The following is a 19,946-nucleotide window of genomic DNA, read 5'->3' as shown; positions in this document are numbered from 1 at the left end:
CACCTCTGAAAAGAGGCTGGCCCCGTCTTTGTAATTCCCCAAAGGCCCTGGCAAGCTGCTGTTAGGTCTCTCTCCATGAAGCCATATAATCTCTGGGCTGAATAAGCCCAGCTCCCTCAGCCTGTCCTCACTGGGCAAGTGCTCCAGCCCCTGTCATCTCAGTGGCTCTCTGTTGAGCTCACTCCAGTGTTTTGAGCTCACTGGGCAATGTAAAACTGGCCACAGTGGCTTCACAAACATCAATACGAAAAATTGTTTCTTTCAACTTGCTGACCATATTGGCTTGATCTATGCATTTCTTGAGAGTGTGCTCCACCCCACCATCCAGGTTGCTGATGAAAATACTTCATAGTGCTAACATTAGTACTGCCATTCCTAACCAAATGCCAGTTAGACCAAATGTTGAATGCTGTCTTTTGAACCCAATGGTCCAGCTTTTCATCCATCTAGTATTCTGCCTATCCAACCTGTAAATTCTCAGCTTGGATACAAGGATACTGTGGGAAGCCCTGTCAAAAGTCAAACTGAACAAAATCCATATTTGCACAGGAATATTCATGCATCTGTGACACTTCTTTCTTTCTTTTCTTTCTTTTTTTTTTTTTTCAGTTAATATGGTATGATGTTTTCATCATCAGTGAGATTTCTCTTTTATTTTTTTCTAATTCAGAACTACAAATAAGTTCTGCTACTGATCCTCTCTCCTGTGATGGAGATAACTTGGAGCAGAATATTCAGGACTTGCAGAAGATAACTAGCTCTCTGAATAAAGACCAAATTCTGATTATTCAGCCTGTTTTCCACTTTGATATTCCTTGGAAAATAGTTGTGTTTCTCAAAGAGTAATAAAAGTTTATTTTTCTTGTTTAAATCTCTTTTGGGTTTCAAGACAACTCTGAGGAAGTGGAGTGTGGGAAAGACTAAGGCCTGAAGAGAAGGGACACAAGCCAAGACCAGCAAGACCACTGTGGATTTTTACAGAGGTGAGACCTGTATCATCACAAATGTATCTGTAGCTAGCAGATGCTCTAAGCACTGTTACTACTCAATATATATATTTTCACTCTTTGACTAAAGGAGGAGACAGTTCCCCTGCAGCAGTGCATTGATTTTTTTTCAAATATTTTTTTCTTCTCAGAAACCTTCTCATTTTGATATAGCTTTTGATCTTGTTGAAAAGCGTTACCTGTCTTTGCTTGTTTCATCAAAATTAGGTATTTTTTCATCAAATAACTTGGTTCACTAAGTGAGTAAATGAACATTGGTTTTGTTTGTATTAAATAATGCCAGGAAATATAATGGTAGCAGCTTTACTGTAATGTAAAATCATAGTGTTTGATAAGCAGGGTCTGTATTCAAAATGGAACAATTTTACAATGTGGAAGCAAAAAGTAAAAAATGGCGTTTCATGTTGGTCTTTTGAAAAGTCAAATTTCTGTTTCAGGTGGCCTTAAAACTTTCTGGAACTGCTGAGAGTTGTGGTGGACCGTGTACTTCTCAGACTCACAATTCATGACATGGAGATTTCACTGCTCTGCCCAGCCCAGGGTGGTGGAGATACATTATGTCTCATTCCTTGTAGCAACATTTATGGGCAGTTCTTGATCCCTGCTCTTTTTCTGTACCTTAACCTAATGCAAATGAACAGCTCTTCTGGGTCCTTACAACCTGGCATGTGACAGTGGAAGATTTCAGGTTACACCAAGGGGACAATTAAGCCTGTCCTAAGATGTGGTAAGGTCTCCAGTAGCCATGTTGCAGCCTATTGACTATTTGAGGGTGCGGGCACCTTCACGGTGGTTTAAACTAACACATTTCTCTCTGCAATTGGGGCATGCTAAGAACATGCTCATGGTCAATTATTGTCATTCAGCTGATGGACTGCCTGTGCCACAGGAGCTCAGTTGTTTTTAACTTAGTGCGTCTCTCCATACCAATTTGTACATAAAGCTTTGCACTGGACCACCTTTTAAAAAAAAGTTACTTGTAATAGAAGATTGATTGGATCCAATGACTTAATACAGCTTAATGCATATATAAAAGGCAGTGTCTTTATATATTCTGTAGACACTTTATAGGGGCAGTAATGGGTAGTCTGCTCAATGATTTAGAGACACTGCTGAGGAAGATACTCAATACCATTGCAAACTTGTATATATATGCACAATAGTGAATTTACATAAAGGGACTTGAAAAAAAAAAAAAAACCAACAACAACCACAAAACAAGTAAGATTATGTAAATTTTAATGCACTACAATGTGCATATGTTATGTGAGTGCATCTGTGCATTATCAGTGTGTACATTGCACGTTTTTCTCAGAAACTTCAGCCTCAGGAGCAAAGGTAAGGTGACATTGTAGTATAGCATGCTTTTCTAAATGCCTGTCAATGAAGGTTTAGATTTTAACTCTTCTCCATGTTGAAACTCACTAGAATACAAAACGGTTCCTGGCTGGGCTGTTTAAAAGATGCATAAGGGAAGTCACATTCTTGTTGGTGATTCATTTATAAAATTTCAGGCAAGGGAAACATCAGCCTGTAAAGAATTTCCAGCAAGAAAGTGTATGTGAAAGGGTTAGAAAACCATTTCCTGTATTGACCAAAGCCTTCTGCATAGATGAGTGCAAATACTACAGCAGTACTCTGCACTGACTCGTGATCTGGTGTTTTACTACTGGCCGTATATTCAATAGACCAGGCAAATGGTCAACATTGTGAAATTTATTTTTATTTATTTATTTATTTATTTGAAAACCAGGATGTAGTATTCAATCTTTCAGAAAGCAAAACATTATCATCAAAAGGCAGTGATTGTGCTTTACGCCACCTGGGAACAGAGCAAGAACACATGCTCAATCACTCAGAAAGCCAAGACAGCCCCACATTGTTCTGCTTCTGATTTTGTCAGTGGGATGTGAAACTGAAACAGTTGTGTTGTCTTTGGTACGGAGTAAAACCAAAGAGTTGATTCATGGTGACTCTGAAAGCTTGCTCTGCCGCTGAGATCGTTCTACCCAGTCCATTTTCTTCTGCTGAGCCTCGTGCTGGAATAAAAGAAAATGACAAGGGAAAGGGAAGAGGGACCCAGCCATTACAGCAAGGTGGGAATCTCAGCAGCCTTTGAATGTCTCCTGGCCTGCCCACACATGCCAGCACAAGCTAGTGTTATGCTGCTAGGAGAAGATAGAAGCATCACACTTCTGGAGAGCAGTCTGTAAATCTGTCCCCGAATCGCACGTCACTGGATATGCTGGAAAACAGCTACGAGAAAGAACACAGCCCAGGTTTTATGCCTGGAAGAGTAGCCACTGAAGTCAGTAGATGATGAATGTGAAACAAATATTTTGTAACACTAACTTTTGTCATGCAATAGTAGAGAGAAAATGAAGGACATGGGGATTTTGGTTGGTTGGATAGTTGTTTTGTTTTCTTTTTTAATCCAACACTCCTGATTGAGAGAAACTCTGGGAAAAGTGAATCAAACAAAGCCACTTGAACTCATTGCCCTGGAAGATGTGTTGGCACAGAAGTGGGAAAGATGTTTGTGACCCTTCCAAATGTTCCAGGAAACAAGGAATATTCTGAGGAAATCTGAGAAGCTGGAAATCCTCACACGGATGCCTGCCAGAGTCAAAAGCATTGTTATAACAGCTGAGATCTGTTTCTGCAGGCCCCATTGAGCAGGACATAAGTACGTACTTAAGCCTATCACAAGCTAGCAAAGTGCAGAAGTGTGGGCTGAAGTTCCAGCTGTGCTACTGATTGCATGTTGCCGTGTTATGATTCTCACTGCATTCACAGGCGGATTTGCTCTGCCTTAATGTTTCTCTGCTATATCAAAAGTAATTATGTGAAGGCGACGAACCTGAACTAGAACATGGCTTTAGGTTATCTTAAACTAACAAAGGCGAAGATAGATATTCACACTGTGTGATTTTGTGCATCTATTCAGGTGCTCTGAGCCATGTGCTCATATCTGTATCTTTCCCTTTGGACATGCAGGCAACTTAGGCTCCCAGACTTACATATTCTGAATCACAGTTCAATTAGATGACTAAAATACTTGTTATAAATATCTTTCCAAAGAGCAAAGTTTTAACTGTGAGGGTAATTAACTGCTGGAATCAATTTCAAAAGTATTTTCTATGTGTCATCACTTGCAGTCTTTCAGCTGACTGTGGATGTTCATAAATACACATGGCTCCCCACCTGCGTGGGTCTCCTACAGCGCAACTGCACTGCGCTTTCTTGCAAAGTGCTGAGAAAAACTAGTCAGGCCCATGGTGTGCTTTTGGTGTGTGTTCTTCCAGAGGGGAGAGCTGTGTACAACAGAGCAGCTGCTTGTGGTAGCAAGGTTTGGCATGTCTGTGTTTCTGAGAAGATACTCAGCAGAATTTTATAGTAATTGCAGCCTCCTGCCAAGACATACTGCATGCTATAATCAGAAGGTGAATGATCAAGGCATGACTTACTAAAATCAATTATCATCTACCAGGAAGAAGTTTCCTAGCCAGTCAGGAATGACTGTTAGGTGATGCTATGCAAGATCTTGATTTCAGCAAGACAACACAAGTGACTTTCCAAGTAACAAGTCTGCTTTGATGAAGTGTACGTGCTCCTCCAGCCACAGCTACTGAGCTGTGGCTGCAAACTCTCCAAATGCTTTCTCTTGCTCTCCCTTATCATCTCTGCCTTGCTTGTGTGCCATTTCCATGGGTCATTCTTCATTTATAAACAGATCTCATCCAAGTACTGCTGGCTTTGGGGGTATCTGCTGGAGGATATGTAAAAGCTATGTGTCATTAATGTATTGTGGGAACTTAAGTCCTGGTTTTCCTACTGCTGTTATTTAGTGATTGATTATAGGTGTTGAAGAAAAGCTGTGTGAAAATTTGTGATAAAACTGCAGTTTTCTCACAGTACTTTTGGGTACTCTGCTCCAGAAAGAGCTCAGACCACCTCAGACAATCACTCTGGACCTTTCCTTTCTTTCTCAGGGAAAGGGGCTGAGTGTCTGAGACATCAAATGCTTAAGGCAGCTCCAGGAGTCTGAGAAAGGATGTTTACTGTCTATCCACTGACTACAGGAGATTTTGCATCTACTATAATGGTTTCACATCTGTGTCCTGAATCTAAATATAGGCATTAAGATTTGATTATGTATTTGGTTATTTTCTTTGTGAGCTTGCTCAGAAACAGAGTGGAGACGAGTTGACCATAGCCAATAGCAGGCCGCTACCCATGCACCCGGGACACTTTGCATGCCAAATCATGCCTTTGAAGATGAGAGCTTTCTCCTATAGTTTCCACATCAGCTATTTTTTTCAAGTGGCACCTGCTTACCACGGTGGAGGAGAAGCAACTGTGGAATTCATTGTTCTTGTCTCATGTCCTCTCCTGAGCATATGAAACTTTGTTCTGGTTGAAAGTACTGGGCCCTAGGAGCCTTGATGGGTTGCTGGGTATGGTTGTTACCTTTTCACAGTGCGTTCCATTTCTGGTGCTTATTCAGTCACAAGATCTATCTGTACAGGACTGATTAAACCATCTGTGAATCACAGGGAGGTTTGGGGTGAGATTTGGCAGCATCAGTAGAGGGAGGTGGGCAGGAAGGTTTTGTGGGAGTGTGGGACAGCCTCAGCTTTTATTTTCTTCCATTTGGCACTCATGTTTCGTGTCTCTGATAGGGGAACACATGCAGTGCCAGAAAGCTAGGGAGGTGTATGTAGATGGTAGGAAGACAGGGCCATATGGCAGTCAGTGTGCTGACTGTCAGAAGTGTCACTGGTAATGTCCCACGAGGCCCACAGACTTTCTTCTGGGGAAGAGAACACATGTATTTTGGCAACCCTTGGTTCCCCTTGAAGTCTTTGTGTTAAAGACAGAGGCCCTGGACTTATGCTCAGTGTCCTAACGAAATGATGATCTGTCAGTGTGATGGTTATGATGTCCATAATTTTGATAGCTGGGCTGCCAAGCAGGATCTGACCAGGTACATTGGCCAGAGATGATCTGTGACAGTCCCAAAGCAGAAAGAGGGAAGAATTTGGCAGCTTTACTTCAGCAGTCTCACCACAGTGTTGATGAAACTGGATGAACTGTTTGAACCATTTCGTTGTCTTCAAAATCCCAGTGACTTCCTTCACGCACTCTGGAGTGCAAATGCATGACATATCCCCCGTTCCTCGCCTCCTCAGCTCTGTCCCTGGCTGCCTGTGCCTGGAAAATGCAGCGAGTCCGGGCACTGCCCTCAGACTGCACCCAGTTTATTCATCCATAGAAACACAGCCTTTGGGGAAAGGATTAACCAGCACATAGCCTGCTTGTATATGGCTTTCCTGAGAGTTACTGTTTTCCCTGTGACAAAGAGGATGAGGGGTTCAGATCCAAGCCTGTCTTGTGGGTCCTACCAAAACCAAAGAGTTTGCAGGCAGGTATGTATATTCTTGTGGTGTAACAAGAGATAAAGCCTGTTTATTTAATTCAGGCATGCAACTGATATCCAAGATGATGAACAGGTAGGGCATGCATAGCATACATTTACCTGAGAGGTTTGTTTACTTTGGCTGAAGTTATTCAGTTATTCAAACACTTTTTTTTTTTTTTTCATAAATAAGTCAATGACTGCTATCCTGATAAACTGGCAGTCACAAGTATTGTACAATTTATATGAAATAAATACAGCTATTATTAGAAATAAATATTTGCATATGTATTTGTATTATGGAACACTCAGTGACAGGGAATTTGAGATATTATAAAGAAAAAAATCCCAACAAAATAAAACAGCACAGTTGGCTTCTGCTCTTTATACTCCTGTGCAGCTTTAGGTAAGAATTGAATTACTCTAGAGCAGCCTATAATGCTCAGTTTTCAATTTTCTTGTACTGTATGTGATCAATCTGTATTTCCATAGGTAATGTAAATGTTCTGTCCTGGCTTAGTTACATTTTATGCCCATTTGCAGAAGTGTGAATAAAAACCCAGAGCAAAATTTAGGTGTCTGCAGTGCAGCTGTCTAGATTTGAGCTGCTTGCCTAAATTTGGTTTATAGTCAGTGGAGAAAAACAGTCATTTGGAAGACAGGCTTCATCCAAAATACAGTGGCTGAATCCAAACCTACAAACACCTGTTTCTCTGCATTGACAGTAAAGGGAGCCTGGCTGATCTCTTCACATGCAGACACACTGCAGATAAACAAAAACCAAAGGTGAAAAGTCAATATAAGAAACATGGGAGATCTCTGAAAATCAGGGGTGATCTGCAGGTGCCCTCCATGGATCAGGAGAGAGGTGTTAGGTGACATCATGTCATGAAGATATCAAATTGCATGTCAAAAGCTGTTCCCTTCCTTCTCCCAGTAGTGTTGACAGGAAGGTTGTTCCTGTGCCCCTCTTTTTTACCAGTTACCTCCAGGGTGATCATTAGATTTCCTCGGTTATGGGGGCTTGGACGTTTTTCTGCGTAGCTCTGAATGTTTGCATCCCTGGCTGCTCGGTCCTGTCCTTGTGCTGTAATTAATTGAACTAATCCAGGGTAGAAATAATAGAAATAACTCACAATAAAATAAATAAATAAATAAATGTGTGTGTGTGTGTGTGATTGTGTGTGTGTGTGTGTAGGAACTTAATCTCTGAAAGCTTTTCTCCATTGGGTGCAAATAGGAACTATCTGAAAGACAGGCTGGTTCTGTTCCGTTTTCTGTCACTTTTGAAATGCGTTGTGTATTTTTATTTTTATTTTTTTTTAATGAGATCTGATGTGCTTAGAAGTTCTCAGAGTGAGAAGTTCTCAGACATTCTCAAAGTTGGCTCAGCTTTGTGGAGCTCACAGGACAAGTTGTGTGATTTTACATGACCCATTTAGTTTTAATAACTTTGCATTCAGACAGCATCCTCACTTGCCAAAATAGAATTTTTCATGAATTACTTCATCAGTAATCAGTACTTACTGACTGGCAGCATCGGTGAAGTCTGATAGGAAGATTTTCTTAGTTTGCAGTGGAGGCCTAATATAAGCTTAGAGGGATGAGCTATATTTCATTGTGTTTTTATCAGATTTCTTGAGGCACTTACATTCCTTTTTTTTTTTCTTTTTTTTTCCCACCTCTTTCTTATTTTGCTGTATTTACTTGCTGAAAAATTGTGGGAAGAGAGACATTTGAACCTTTGAAAGATTCAAACAAGGTATTTACTCTTCTTTTCTAGCAAGTGGAACAACCAAACAATGCTAGAAACAGAACCACTGCAAGCCAGTAAGAGTAGTTTACTAGTCCATTAGTTTATCATTACCAGAAAGCTACCTATATCTTAACTAAACACTAAGTCAGTCTTCCTGAGATAAATGCTGTTTGGCAAGAACCGGGAAGCAGAAACTTAAATGTCTAATTAAATAATTTTCTGTTTGCTTTCTTCATGTCTGTTAGGGTTCTTTCAGGATCACTGCTGAGGACAATGTTTAAAGGTAAGTGTCTGGCTGTAAACATCTGATTATGTTGAGGAGGTCACATAAATGTACTTATCACATAAATGGGGAACTAACGTATTATTCTTGACTATTGTCATGAAGTTTTGAGTGTTAATTGTGATGTAGGGTCCTAAGCTGGCTTTCAAGTTATATTCTTCACAAATTGTGTTGCCAGTGAGTAAAAATACTACAACAAAAGGCAAGGATTGCTATTGTCTAACCACAACAGTCTAGGCGGGCTGCCATAAGAGTATTGAAGCTCTATTTCAAAAATTAATCTCAGCTACAAATTTATTAGTTTAGCCAAGTCCTCTAGTTGGCAGAATGTCTATCTTGAATTTGCTTTGATACACACTGTTGTTTGGTCTATTAGCTAAATGCATCATTAGGTAGCCTAGGAATTGCTTGTCCATAAGCTAATAAGTTCAATGTCAACTTGTTAATTAGACTAATTTTATTTGGTATTTTCTTAGAAATAGCTTAACCTTTACATGACTTTATAATTTTATTTCATTACAATTACAGATATAACATTGTTTACAATGGTAGTGCATCCAAGTCTCAGAAAACACTGTAAATGTCTTGCAGGCAGAGTACAAAAAAGGTCATTTTTTCTGCAGCTTCAGTGAGATTGAACATTTTTTTCTCATGGGCATAGAAAAATCATCTTATGTGTTTCTTGTGTGTAGGTCCAGAAAAATGCTGTGAGTTTGTTGTGAGTCTCCTCTGGCTGGTTTTGCAAGGCTGCTGATGTGGTTTTGTCAGGGGGCTGGCCTGTAGGTGTCCTCTTGTACAGTGCTGGGTGCTCCCTGGTGACCTGTGTACATTTCAGGCAACTAAACCTGTGCACACCCCAGAGCTCAGTACTGTTCTGACATAGAAATACACCTAGCAAAATTGAAAATCATAAACATTTTCAGCCTCTGTAGCTGATGTTCTCACTGAAACCTGTCCCCCTTTACAAGCCAACATCTGTAACCTTCCATGAATGGTCTTTCTGTACTGGACTAACCAGTGTACATACTAGATCACACTGGTTTGCCACCATAATTTCTTTAACTCCCTGACTCCTACTGCCTTTTCAGAAGTTTCCAGGCATGTCTGTAAGCAGTCAGAGGCTAAAAGACCGGAGAGACCAGGTTAACCAGGACAAAGCCAATTTCTTCTTTTTTCCCAGGTGTCCTGGATGTCTCGGCATGGGGAGAGCTGTTCTGGTCCATCACCTCTCCTTCCCTGCACCATCCATCTACTGCTTCCTTGAATAGGTCATTACAAAAATGATGAAAGGTTATCCCACAAGGAAACATTATCTCCGATGGAGAGCTGAACAGTTGTAGCTTATGGGGAATGCTAGGAGAGCTGTTGGACTGAGACTTGAGGGAGCATCAAGGTGTAACTGTAGACACAGAGTTCAAAATGTCCTTGTGTGGGTCCATTCAAAAGCCACTTGTTAGACTACAGGCACACATGCACCTTGCGAGTGCTTGGCCTTCCTGAAGGTCTTACTGCCCCCCTGCTGTGCGGTAGCACTGGCAAATGCGGAGGACAAACATGATCATGGTTTGGCTGTGGACAGATAAGGACAGAGCCAGGGCCATAGCCACCTCGTCCCTGACTCCTGGTCACCAGGAGTTCCCAACCTCCTCGAAGCCACCACCCACTGACACCTGACAGCAGACTTGTTGAGGTGATCCCTCCTTCTCTACCACCGCCCAAAGGGAAAGGGCAAAGCTGCCTGGATTTCTCCATAGCCTTTTTACCTCCGCTGGTGCCACTCTGTCTGTATCTGTCCACCTCTACCAGGAGGAAATGTTATCCTTAATAAAACCAAAGAAGCCTATAGGGTCATTGAGCAAACCTACAGCATCCCTTGTACAGATGCAGACTCCTGTCTGAAGCCCCATCAGAGATTTTCTGTTCCAGTCATCTGCCTCACTGTTTCCGTTCAACAGCTGCTGTGCTCTTATTCAGCAGGAAAAATCAGGCACATTTAAAAGAAAACAAAAAACAGAATACAATGCAAACAAAGTAAATTAAAGAAAATTTTTGAAGCATTTTGTTACTCACAAGATGTTGTGAGATGGCCTGGTGTTTAAAATTGCAATATTATTTCTGGCAACTGGTCTCATGCAATCCTTTTGTTGATTTTTCCAGCCTCTCAAGAAACTGGAATGAAAATATTTTACTGTTATTACTGTTCCTGGGAACAACTTGTCAACATGGACCCAGGTTAATGCAGAAAACTCAAAATATTTGGCATGCGGCTTTGTATTTTTCCTTCATCAAAGAGATTATATGGGGTGAAGGCCTGTTCACATGAAGGCAGTGAGAGATACTGACGCTGTACTTAGCAAAACAAGAGAGGCCCTTGCATAAATATGTGTGCATATATGCAAATATCCTTTTGCAAACGACAATACAATCATGAGAAAGTCATTACTGTTACACTAAGGTAGCTGGCTCATGTGAAAGCTGAGTGGATGCTGTAGGGATGCAAATACTGTGGGAACAAGTACATATACATCACAGCTCTGTAGCAGTGCTGTGAGCGGGGGAATCAATGAAACCTGATTTTCTATGGATTTGTGTCCTGAGGTTACAACCCTATCTGGATTTTCTAATGTCTCATACGAGGTGCTGCACTTTTTACCTCAGTGAAGCATTAACCACAGCTCTTAACTGGCTGCCTACCTTCGGAATACTTTTAGGACGAGTGTTTTTTTTTTGATTTCTATACTTCTCTCAAATGTGCTCAATATTGGCCTAAACATTCAAAGATTCATAGAGGGCTGTCAGATGTACAGAGGCTGTGTCTTAAACCCAGTTTCTGCAAAATCAGGCTAAGCATCCTCACACAGCTATGGAAAAGAAAGAAAGAAACAAACAAAAATAAATAAAATATAATACACGATTTTAAACATAAATATGGAATTTAAGAGCTCAGGAAGAAAAGATAAATATGCAGATTAACCATCAATCACACAGGAGATCTTCCACTGACTTTCAGTGAGAATTTGGCTCCTAACTGCAATCTGTTTCTTTCAAAATTTCCTACACAGTCTCTGCAGTAAATGTATGTGAAGCTTCTCACATTGGACATTAAAAAATAAATAATATCATGCATATGCTCAGGTGCCTGGGGGTAAATGAACCTGAATTTTGGTGGCAGCTGTCCGAAAAACTCCCAGCTTCCATGGGTCCATTTATAAGTGGTGGTTTTTTTTGTTGTTGTTGGTGGTGTTTTTTTTGTGTTTTTTTGTTTGTTTTCAAATTTAAATTAAAAGGTACTGATTTGTCATTTTGAGATTTGTGTTTGGTTAAATAAAGAAAGAAAGAAAGAAACATTGAACAAACTCCTTCAAGAATCTTATTGGCTTTGGAGTTTAATTTTGTCCTGTAAGAGAAAGAGCAATAGCTCAATGACAACATTGTTTTGACAGAAAAGGCCAGACATGAGAGCTATAAGAGTTTTAATTTCCCCGAGGGGTCATAAGGTCCCCTGCTTCCAAGTATGCTAAAAGACAAATCAAACTGAAGAGTTGAGTCAGGTTCATTAGCTCTGACAATCACAATTACCAATGCAAACTCATTGCTCTTTTTATTCATACTAAAACAAAAGTTCGCTGTGTACCAAACAATGTTTTGGGTTGTATTTACATTAGCGTTGCCCCTGTCGCCATGGTCCGGAGATTCTTAAAAAGAATGAAACAACTAAAGTAAATGCAAGCAGATATCTTTATAGGATTGCCAACATCCCCACACCCCAGCCACCCATTCCCGTGGACAGAGCAGTAACTGGTTCCAACCACAGCAGGGCCAAACCTCATGGCTCAGGATGCTCTGGAGCTCTCTCATTTTTGAGCGTTGAAGGGCTGCTAGCGGCGAGTATGGCCTGATTCCCTGTGTGATGACTGGCAGGACACGGGCTGAGCTGCCATCTGAAGGTGCCTTGGGTTTTCAAGCCTGAACAAGGCACTGGGGGCAGAGAGGCAGGCAGCTGGTGTTGCAGAGTGGGAGAGGGTTGGATGCTGTGGTGAAGATGTTCACAGGCCATCAAGAGAAAGCTGGGGGTTGTATAAACGCCTTTCCAGCTCTGAGTCATACAAATCATGAAACTACTTGAAATGTTTCACCTACTCATATGTCTCCTTTATCTTTCACCTCTTCCCTCCTTTTTTATGGTTATTCTCCTGTTCTGTTGTCTTTCAAGTCACACCCTGTGCTGATCTCCTGCTTCCTCATCCCCCATTCCCATTTTGGTATCTTTCCATTGCTGAATGTTATGATTTGCAGGCCTTTCACATCTCTGAAATGCAGCAAGCAGTGATTCTGAGCTGAATTCACCAAATATTTGCTCTATGTGATAACAGAGCACTAAATGAAGTGGAAATTTGCTTTCCAAAAACAAAAACAAAAAAGCACTTTAGAAACTAAATCAAAGACTTCCAAACAAACCGTATACATGACCCACACATGCCATTGATGCATATGGTTCTGATAATCAATTGTTGCTATTTATATCCACAGTAAGTTTGCAATACAACCAACATTTAAAACATCACTGAGATCCCACTGATCAGGTGAAAGGGAGCTAAGCAACTCAAAAGCCTGCAGCAAATTATTCAGAGAGGATTCCTAGTGGCCCTCAGTGATGAACAGCTTGGTTTTGAAGTCAGATGAACCAATGAAGGCTTTCCAAAGCAGAAGAGCGTGTTTCAGCGAGAGGTGTCCAGCCTCCTGCAGTGCATGTTCACAGCCTGCAATGCAGTGCTTGGATGCCCACCTGCCCATTTGTGCGGTTGGTGGAGAGGTGCACACATGCCTCAGAGGTGTTACGAGGAAGACTGCTGGCTTGCTTTATGGAGAGATGGGAAGAAGAAAATGGACTCATTCTCTGCAATGGTAGAAAAGCATTCCCCCCTCCAGCAGGAACGACCGCCTGGGGAAGAGGAAGTGATGCTTGGCTGGTTGTACGCTGGGTGTTGTTGCTTTGGAAAAATTTGTTTTCTTTTGACTGGCTCCTGACAGGTCAGGGAGAGCAAATATTCAGAAGACACTGCTGCAAGCAGCTGGCTCAGGTTTGCTGTCTGTTGTGTGTGTTGCGCGGCTCCCTCACATCCACCTCCTGTGCCCTGATACTCCCCAGCTCTGCTCCTGCACTGTCTGCACAGCCGTAGGCAAAAACCTAAGTGGCACCCACTGCTTGTTGTGATGGGGACAGGAACTCACTACACTTAAAGTCCAAAATAAGTGTTTATTATGCTTCATTACAACCTGATTATACATTATTCTTTTTGTTATTATCCACTCAAAAAAAATGATATTAAACACATATAGGCATGAAACGGCTTGTATTGTTTTCACTGCATTTCTTTTGATTGTGCTAGACCATGAAGGAAAAACAAACATCCAAAAAAAAGCAGACACTCCCAGGCCCCACATCTGTTAAGCTTCAGTAGATTTGCTTAGGTCTCGAGAGTCCATCCTGTACTGATTTAAACATACATGTTCCTAAATTTATATGAAGTCTCTTGCAAGTGAGAGAACAAAACCCTATTCAGGCTCTACTCTGGAAGGTATATCCAAACCTAGACTTCCAGGTAGGAGCACTGCAGAGCTTGTCTCCTCGATTTTGGTTTATATCAGACCAAATTAAGTGTTTAAACTTTCTGGAGAACTGGAATTTACTGAGTGCCTGCAGATGGAACTGAAATCCCTTTTGTGTTACTGCTGATGCCTGAAAGGGGCAGGAAATCCGTAGTCAGGCCCGGGCCAAGCCCACCGAGGATACAGACCAGTTCCCCCAGTGTCCTGCTCTGGATTCAGGGAAAGTTCACTGAAATCAAGGTACTTTGAACACAATATTTTGGATACAACATATTGTTTTTTTTTTTTTTTTAATAAAATGGTTTGTCAAATACTTCCTGACCAGATCTAGTTTTGATCTACCGTCCCCCTTTCCTGTAAGGAAAAAGAACAGGTATCAGGCTCATTCTCCAAGCTAAATCGTCTATGACATAACATAAAAAGTGATGTAAGGTTTAATTTTAGAATATTCCTATCATGATCTTCCAAAAAAATGGAATAATCCAAACTAGAAATAGAAAGACCTAACTACTATCTAGTCCACTTTCGTGACCATTGTTAGTCCATGTTACCCAGTAGATTATTGTTTTAAAATGTGCTGCAGAGCATAGTAATTTCTATTCAGACACTGTAGACAAGGTACACTTACCTTGCTTGGTTTTAAAACAAAACGACAAATTCTGAGCATTGGCATAATTTTATCCTTTCTTTGCATAAACAAATTACTTCTGGTTATACCTCAGTCTGTCACATTAAGTCACACTTCACTGAGTTGTCTTATTGCTGTTTGCGTTATAGCAGTGCCTAAACACTTGGACAAAGACCGTGGGCCTTTTGTGAAGCCTACAGAGGAAGGATGCATTATTCTTTTGGGTGCAGATACACCTCTCCTAGTAATTACATCCTGAGCTGTGACAGAGTGGCTGCCAGGCAACACAGCTGTCAAAAACACATTGCAGGGCAGTTGGAGAGCACAAGTCAGATGAAATAATAGAAGTGTTTGGGACACGAGGGGTTGCACAGAACAGCCAGTGCTCTTCATGTTCCTCGTATCTGATTACACAGCACAGCCTTGGCTACAACATATTTATGGCATAATCCCACTTGCCCTTTCAAAAGGGCTGGAGTTGATGTTGCAAATTGGGGCTCACAAATCTCCCTGGCATTTTGGGGTTGAGGCATCTACAGGGCACTTGACCCAGTTAGGACTGTCACTGCATAGCACGTTCCTGTCCCTTTTCTGTCTTTTGTGTCAGCTGTAGGTTTCGTGTGATGGGCTGCATCAGCCAGCTAAAATAGATGAACATTTTTTACAGTTAACTTTCAGGTGGATTAGTTCTGATTTGGCTCATGTCATGGCCAGCGACTGTTGGTACTAGCAGGAAGGAGGTGGCAGCAGAATGTGGCTGGACAAAACCAGCCCTTTTCAGGAGTACCCGGCTCAGCCTGCTTTGCACTGCTCATGAAGTCACATGCAGAGGATGCAGATGAGCTGATTTAATGATGGATGGCTGCAGAAAGGAGTAATTCTGCTTTCCCTCACTTCCAGGTTGCTGCCTGCCCCAATCCTGCAGCTGTGTGGTCACAAGGTGGATCAATTCAGCTCTCTGGCCAATGGAAAACTCATTATTCTCTGAAGTGTAATTTTTCCACCAGATTGACCAACTGACTGGAGTCAGACGGGCACCAGATCCAGTGTAAGGGGTGTGAGGGGAGTACACGTCCAGTGGCTGCAGGCAGGATCACCTTTTTCCAGCAGCCTGCTGTCAGGTCAGCATAGGCAAAAGGCCGGGCTGCTGCTGTTGCATACAGAGGACAGACAACCCAATGCCACACTGGTGCCAGAAGCGGCTGTTATGCACCTCTGCACCCTGACATGGGCTGTGCACGTCTGCACATCTTCTGCTACCTCTGTGATCCCAGCTGAGTTGGTTTAAGAAGCACAAGTGAGGAGAAAAATATTTTATTTTTTGTAGGGTTAGTTACATGGTTAAGACAGCTCCTTGTGAGGGTGGATGAGTGGTGGAGCTGGTCCCTGAGACATCTGGACCTCACAGGTGGGACAGGGGGACAGCTTTCTGCAATGTCTCCGTGAGAGTGGCTTGACTATAATGCCATTTATTGAGACTGTTAGGCACTGGTGAATTCAACCTGGAAGAGCAGGTCAGCGTTTTTTGTAGCTCTGAGGCAGAAGATGTGTGCAAGCGGAGCCCCACCTTACACTGAGGGCTCTGAAGGACACAGACAAGAAGAGTCTGGCAGCAAGGGAGCGACACCTGCACCACTGCGAGGGATCAGGCAGGGGTGAAACACAGCGCCAGTAATTGAAGGCACTGGGTTGTCGATGCCTGCCTCCTCCCTGCGCCAGGAGTGAACGGATCGGCTTCTGGCACCGAAGGCTCCCTCCTCAGCTCTTCCAGGGATTACCTGAAGGACTGCAAGCCAGCCGCCCCCCGGGACGTGCCGCCCGCTCAGCAGCGCGGAGGCGAAGGGACGGCCACCTCGGGTCCCCCGGCAGGACGTGAGGGGACCCCCTGGCCCCCCGCAGCCCACCTCCGACCCCAGCCGGTCCCAGCCCGGCGCCGGACCTGAGCGCAAAGGAGTTAACAGGACTTTCTGCCTCTTCCTGCCCGCTCCTCCTCCTCCTCCTCCCCATTACCTGCACTTTATCACCGCCGGAGCCGCGGCGCGGGGCGGGGGCGGTGAAGGTGGAGGGGGGCCGGCGGCTCCCCCAGCTCCTGCCGGGGCTTTGCCGCCCGGCCGGCGGGGCCGAGGCGTGCGGGGGCCGCGGGGCTCCGCGCTCCGCTCCGCTCGGTGGGCGGGGGGCAGGCGGAGCGGGGCTGCGCGCCGTGAGCCCGGCCGGGATGCGGCATGGCTGGGGGCTCCGTGAGGATGCCGCCGCCTCCGCCGTGTGAGGCTGCGGAGCCGGCCCGCGGCTGGAGGAGCCCCGGCGGGGGAGCCCCCGACCCGCCGCCGCCGCCGCCGCCCGTGCAGCTGCGGCAGAAGCTGCGGGAGCTGCCGGCGCTGCTGCGGAGCGGGCTGACGCTGCGCAGGAAGAGCGCGGCCGCCGCCGGCCACCGGGTGAGCGGCTGAGGGAGGATGGAGGGAGGGACGCGGGGAGGAAGGGAGGGATGGAGAGAGCCCGCGGGGTGCGCCCCCGCCGCGGCCTGCCCACCGGGGCCGGCCCGTGGGGCCCGGGGCGGTGCCGTGCCCGTGGGGCCCCGGCGGGGCCGTGGGGATGCGGCGGGGGCGCTCCGCGGGGGGGTGCGGGGGGTGCCCGGGCGGCGGTGGCGGCCCCCTGCCGACAAACGGAGTAGCGCCCGCCGCTGCCCCCCGCGGCCGTGCTCGTCCCTCCTTCCCCTCCCGGCCTGGCAGGACTCGCGTGGGCCGGGCACGTGTGGGAGCCTCGGGGCTGAGGTCGTGGCCTCGAGCGCTCGAAGCTCGGGTGGGTTCTGGGCCCCCACTGGCAGTGAGCGGGGCCGTGGGGATGGGGGCTGCGTGGGGATCCCCGGTGTGGGCTCGTTTGGTTTGGGGAAGGCTGGTGGAACGGCTTTACTGGGCTGTAAAACCAACCCACTTGGGCTTGGAGATGTATTGCGTGGGACTGGCGTCAAGTCACCGCAAAACTTTCACAAACCTGGCCTCAACCCCACCGTCTGGTAGCCGAACCGAAGGGGTTGGCGTCGTCCCCACGGCCTTGGCTTCATCTGCGTGGGGAAGCGGGCGAGCTGCCGTGGGGCTGCGGTGCACCGACAGCCACCTCTGTAGGCAGCGGGGAGAAGTCTTTACGATGTGTGTCTGCGCCCGAATCAACATTGCAGCACTCTACCCGTGTAAATAAATGCTTTCTCTGCACGGGGAAGTTGTTGTGAAATCTAGCAGGGTGTGAATTTAAAATGAAACTTGCTGTGTGACTGCTTTGTTGTAAGAAGATATATGTGTAGGGAAGATAAACGGGATTAAGATAGTACGTATTTTTACAGGAAAAGAACTATTTCTGAGCAATGTTTTGTTTCAGAGCCTTCTTCTAGAGTAAGTTTCTTTCCTCAGGTGAGTTTAACCCACAGAATAAAGACTAGTCAGTGTGTAGATGCCTGATGATTTTTATTGTTCGGGTTAAATTTTAATCCACTTGGCAAGTGTCCATCCGAACACAGGGCTAAGGGGATTCAGTGAATGTTACATGGCCAAGTCCTTTCTGCCCTAACAGGAAGTTTACTACAGGTGTCCATCTTCCAGAGAAGAGGAGACCTTTTCTGAATTCCGCGTTGAGCTTAATTTATTCTAAAGGACCCCAGGAGAGCAGTGGAGTGAGCCCTCCTGTGAGGAGAAGAGAAGCAGTGCCCAGCAGCTGCTGGTCCCTGTGCTCGTTTGGAGCAGGTCTAAAACACCATTTTAGCACAAGGGATTTGTACCAGTTCAGGGAGATGTTGTGCAGAGCAGGCCTAGGTTGGTCATCGTGGTTACTCTCCACTGCTACCGAAAGCATTTGATAAGTGATCACTATGAGCATTTGCTCTGTAAATATTTGGAGTGGGTGAGCTAACACCTCCATGAGAAGCTTGGGTGGCTCCTGGGTCATGCAGTTCCTCAGTCATCCTTGATGAAGCCTTGCTCCCGCCTTGCTTCCTAACAGCTGAGGTTCTGCCCTTCTGTGCTGATGGGCCCTGTTATGGGCTGGCAAATTTACTGGTGGTATCATCCGTAGCTTTGCTTTGCCCCGTGGTTCACCTTGCAAAGTTTTTCTTCACCTGTCTATCCTGACAGGAGGATAGCTGGAGAGAGTATGGCAAATTTGTGAGCTTGTCTGGAGTCAATCCAGCAGATCTTGGATCAGTGGGCAGTGCTGCACGGAGATCCCGCGTGGCTCCAGGGGGACCTTCTGGCTGGTGGCTTAGTGCCATGTGGAGGACAGGACTGCTGTGCTCTGCCAGCTCTGGGCTTCCAGGGATTCTCCTATCTCTCCCCAGGACTCAGCTGGAATTACTCAGCGATGCAGGTCTCTAGTGGTGTGTCATGGGGTGCAGGCAGGGCTGGCAGCCCAGTAGGGGATGTCAGTGTTGCTCGTTCCCTTCTGAAACAGGGTGAACACTTAGGGTGCACGGATGGTCTCTTCCACACACATGATTCCCCAGGGAGAAGTCTGGCTCCGTTAGTAGTGCCCGTGTTGATTCCTGCCTATACCCTTCTCCACGTGCCTTTTCCCCCCAGAGATGAAATTTTAGGGGGATGGCACTTTCCATGTATTTCCACTTCATTTGGAGAATAAGTTCAACCCTGAAAATGTCAATATTTGGGACAGGGAATAGATATGTTAAATTAATAAAATAAAGCGCTTTTTTTTTTTTTTTTAAATTATTCTTTTCCTTTTAAACCTGACTGTCAAATTGGAAAAGCCTTAAAATAAGGTTGGGAAAGGGTTGAATAAAACAAATATGCAACAAAGATTTATAATTCCACCTCAGCAAAGTATTCCAGGTTAATCCAAAGTTCATTTTTGGAGGGTTTTCTTTTGCTTGTTTATGAAATATCCATTTTTCCCCCACCCCAAAAAAATTTTTTTAGTCTGATCTTAGTCTTGTGACTTTTTCTTTGTGCCTTTTTTGTTGTTTGCTCAACCACCAAGCTGAGAGTCTTATTTGTCCAGCTGGATTCATCAGGAATGTTGCTCACTTAGGTGAGCTGTTTTCAAATAAATGCTGACCAGCTGAAATTCTGGTTTGTTTAATTTCCTAGAAAAATATTATGACCTGAAGAGGGGGGGTCTCTCTCTGATGCTGACTTGCTGAGGGACCGCCTGCAGTGCAGTTTGCTTCCTCATCTATAACACAAGGATAATCTGCATGCATGCATGCTTGGAGGGCATGGATAATAAAGTATAATGGAAGTGTT

At 44.6% G+C, this 19,946-nt stretch overlaps 1 protein-coding gene and 1 long non-coding RNA gene across 4 annotated transcripts in view; both read left to right on the top strand.

Moving 5' to 3' along the window:
* Positions 1-14,421, top strand: part of LOC308189879 — a 52,536-nt gene extending 38,115 nt beyond the window's left edge. The window contains exons 4-7 of the long non-coding RNA XR_013946695.1: positions 890-983; positions 1,445-8,188; positions 8,428-8,465; positions 9,646-14,421. This is a non-coding gene — a long non-coding RNA (uncharacterized lncRNA). The remainder of the gene's footprint in view (positions 1-889; positions 984-1,444; positions 8,189-8,427; positions 8,466-9,645) is intronic.
* Positions 14,422-16,198: 1,777 nt separating this feature from the next.
* RAPGEF5 (Rap guanine nucleotide exchange factor 5) overlaps positions 16,199-19,946 on the top strand; it is a 161,708-nt gene continuing 157,960 nt past the window's right edge. For all 3 annotated transcript variants that reach the window (XM_080580454.1, XM_080580452.1, XM_080580451.1), the window contains exon 1: positions 16,199-17,135. In XM_080580454.1, coding sequence (XP_080436580.1) covers positions 16,926-17,135 — 210 coding nt within the window. In that variant the 5' untranslated portion in view covers positions 16,199-16,925. The remainder of the gene's footprint in view (positions 17,136-19,946) is intronic.

Source organism: Anser brachyrhynchus, assembly GCF_964034855.1.
Source record: "Anser brachyrhynchus genome assembly, chromosome: 2".
Taxonomy (NCBI): domain Eukaryota; kingdom Metazoa; phylum Chordata; class Aves; order Anseriformes; family Anatidae; genus Anser; species Anser brachyrhynchus.
This window is presented reverse-complemented; position numbering and strand designations above follow the sequence as displayed.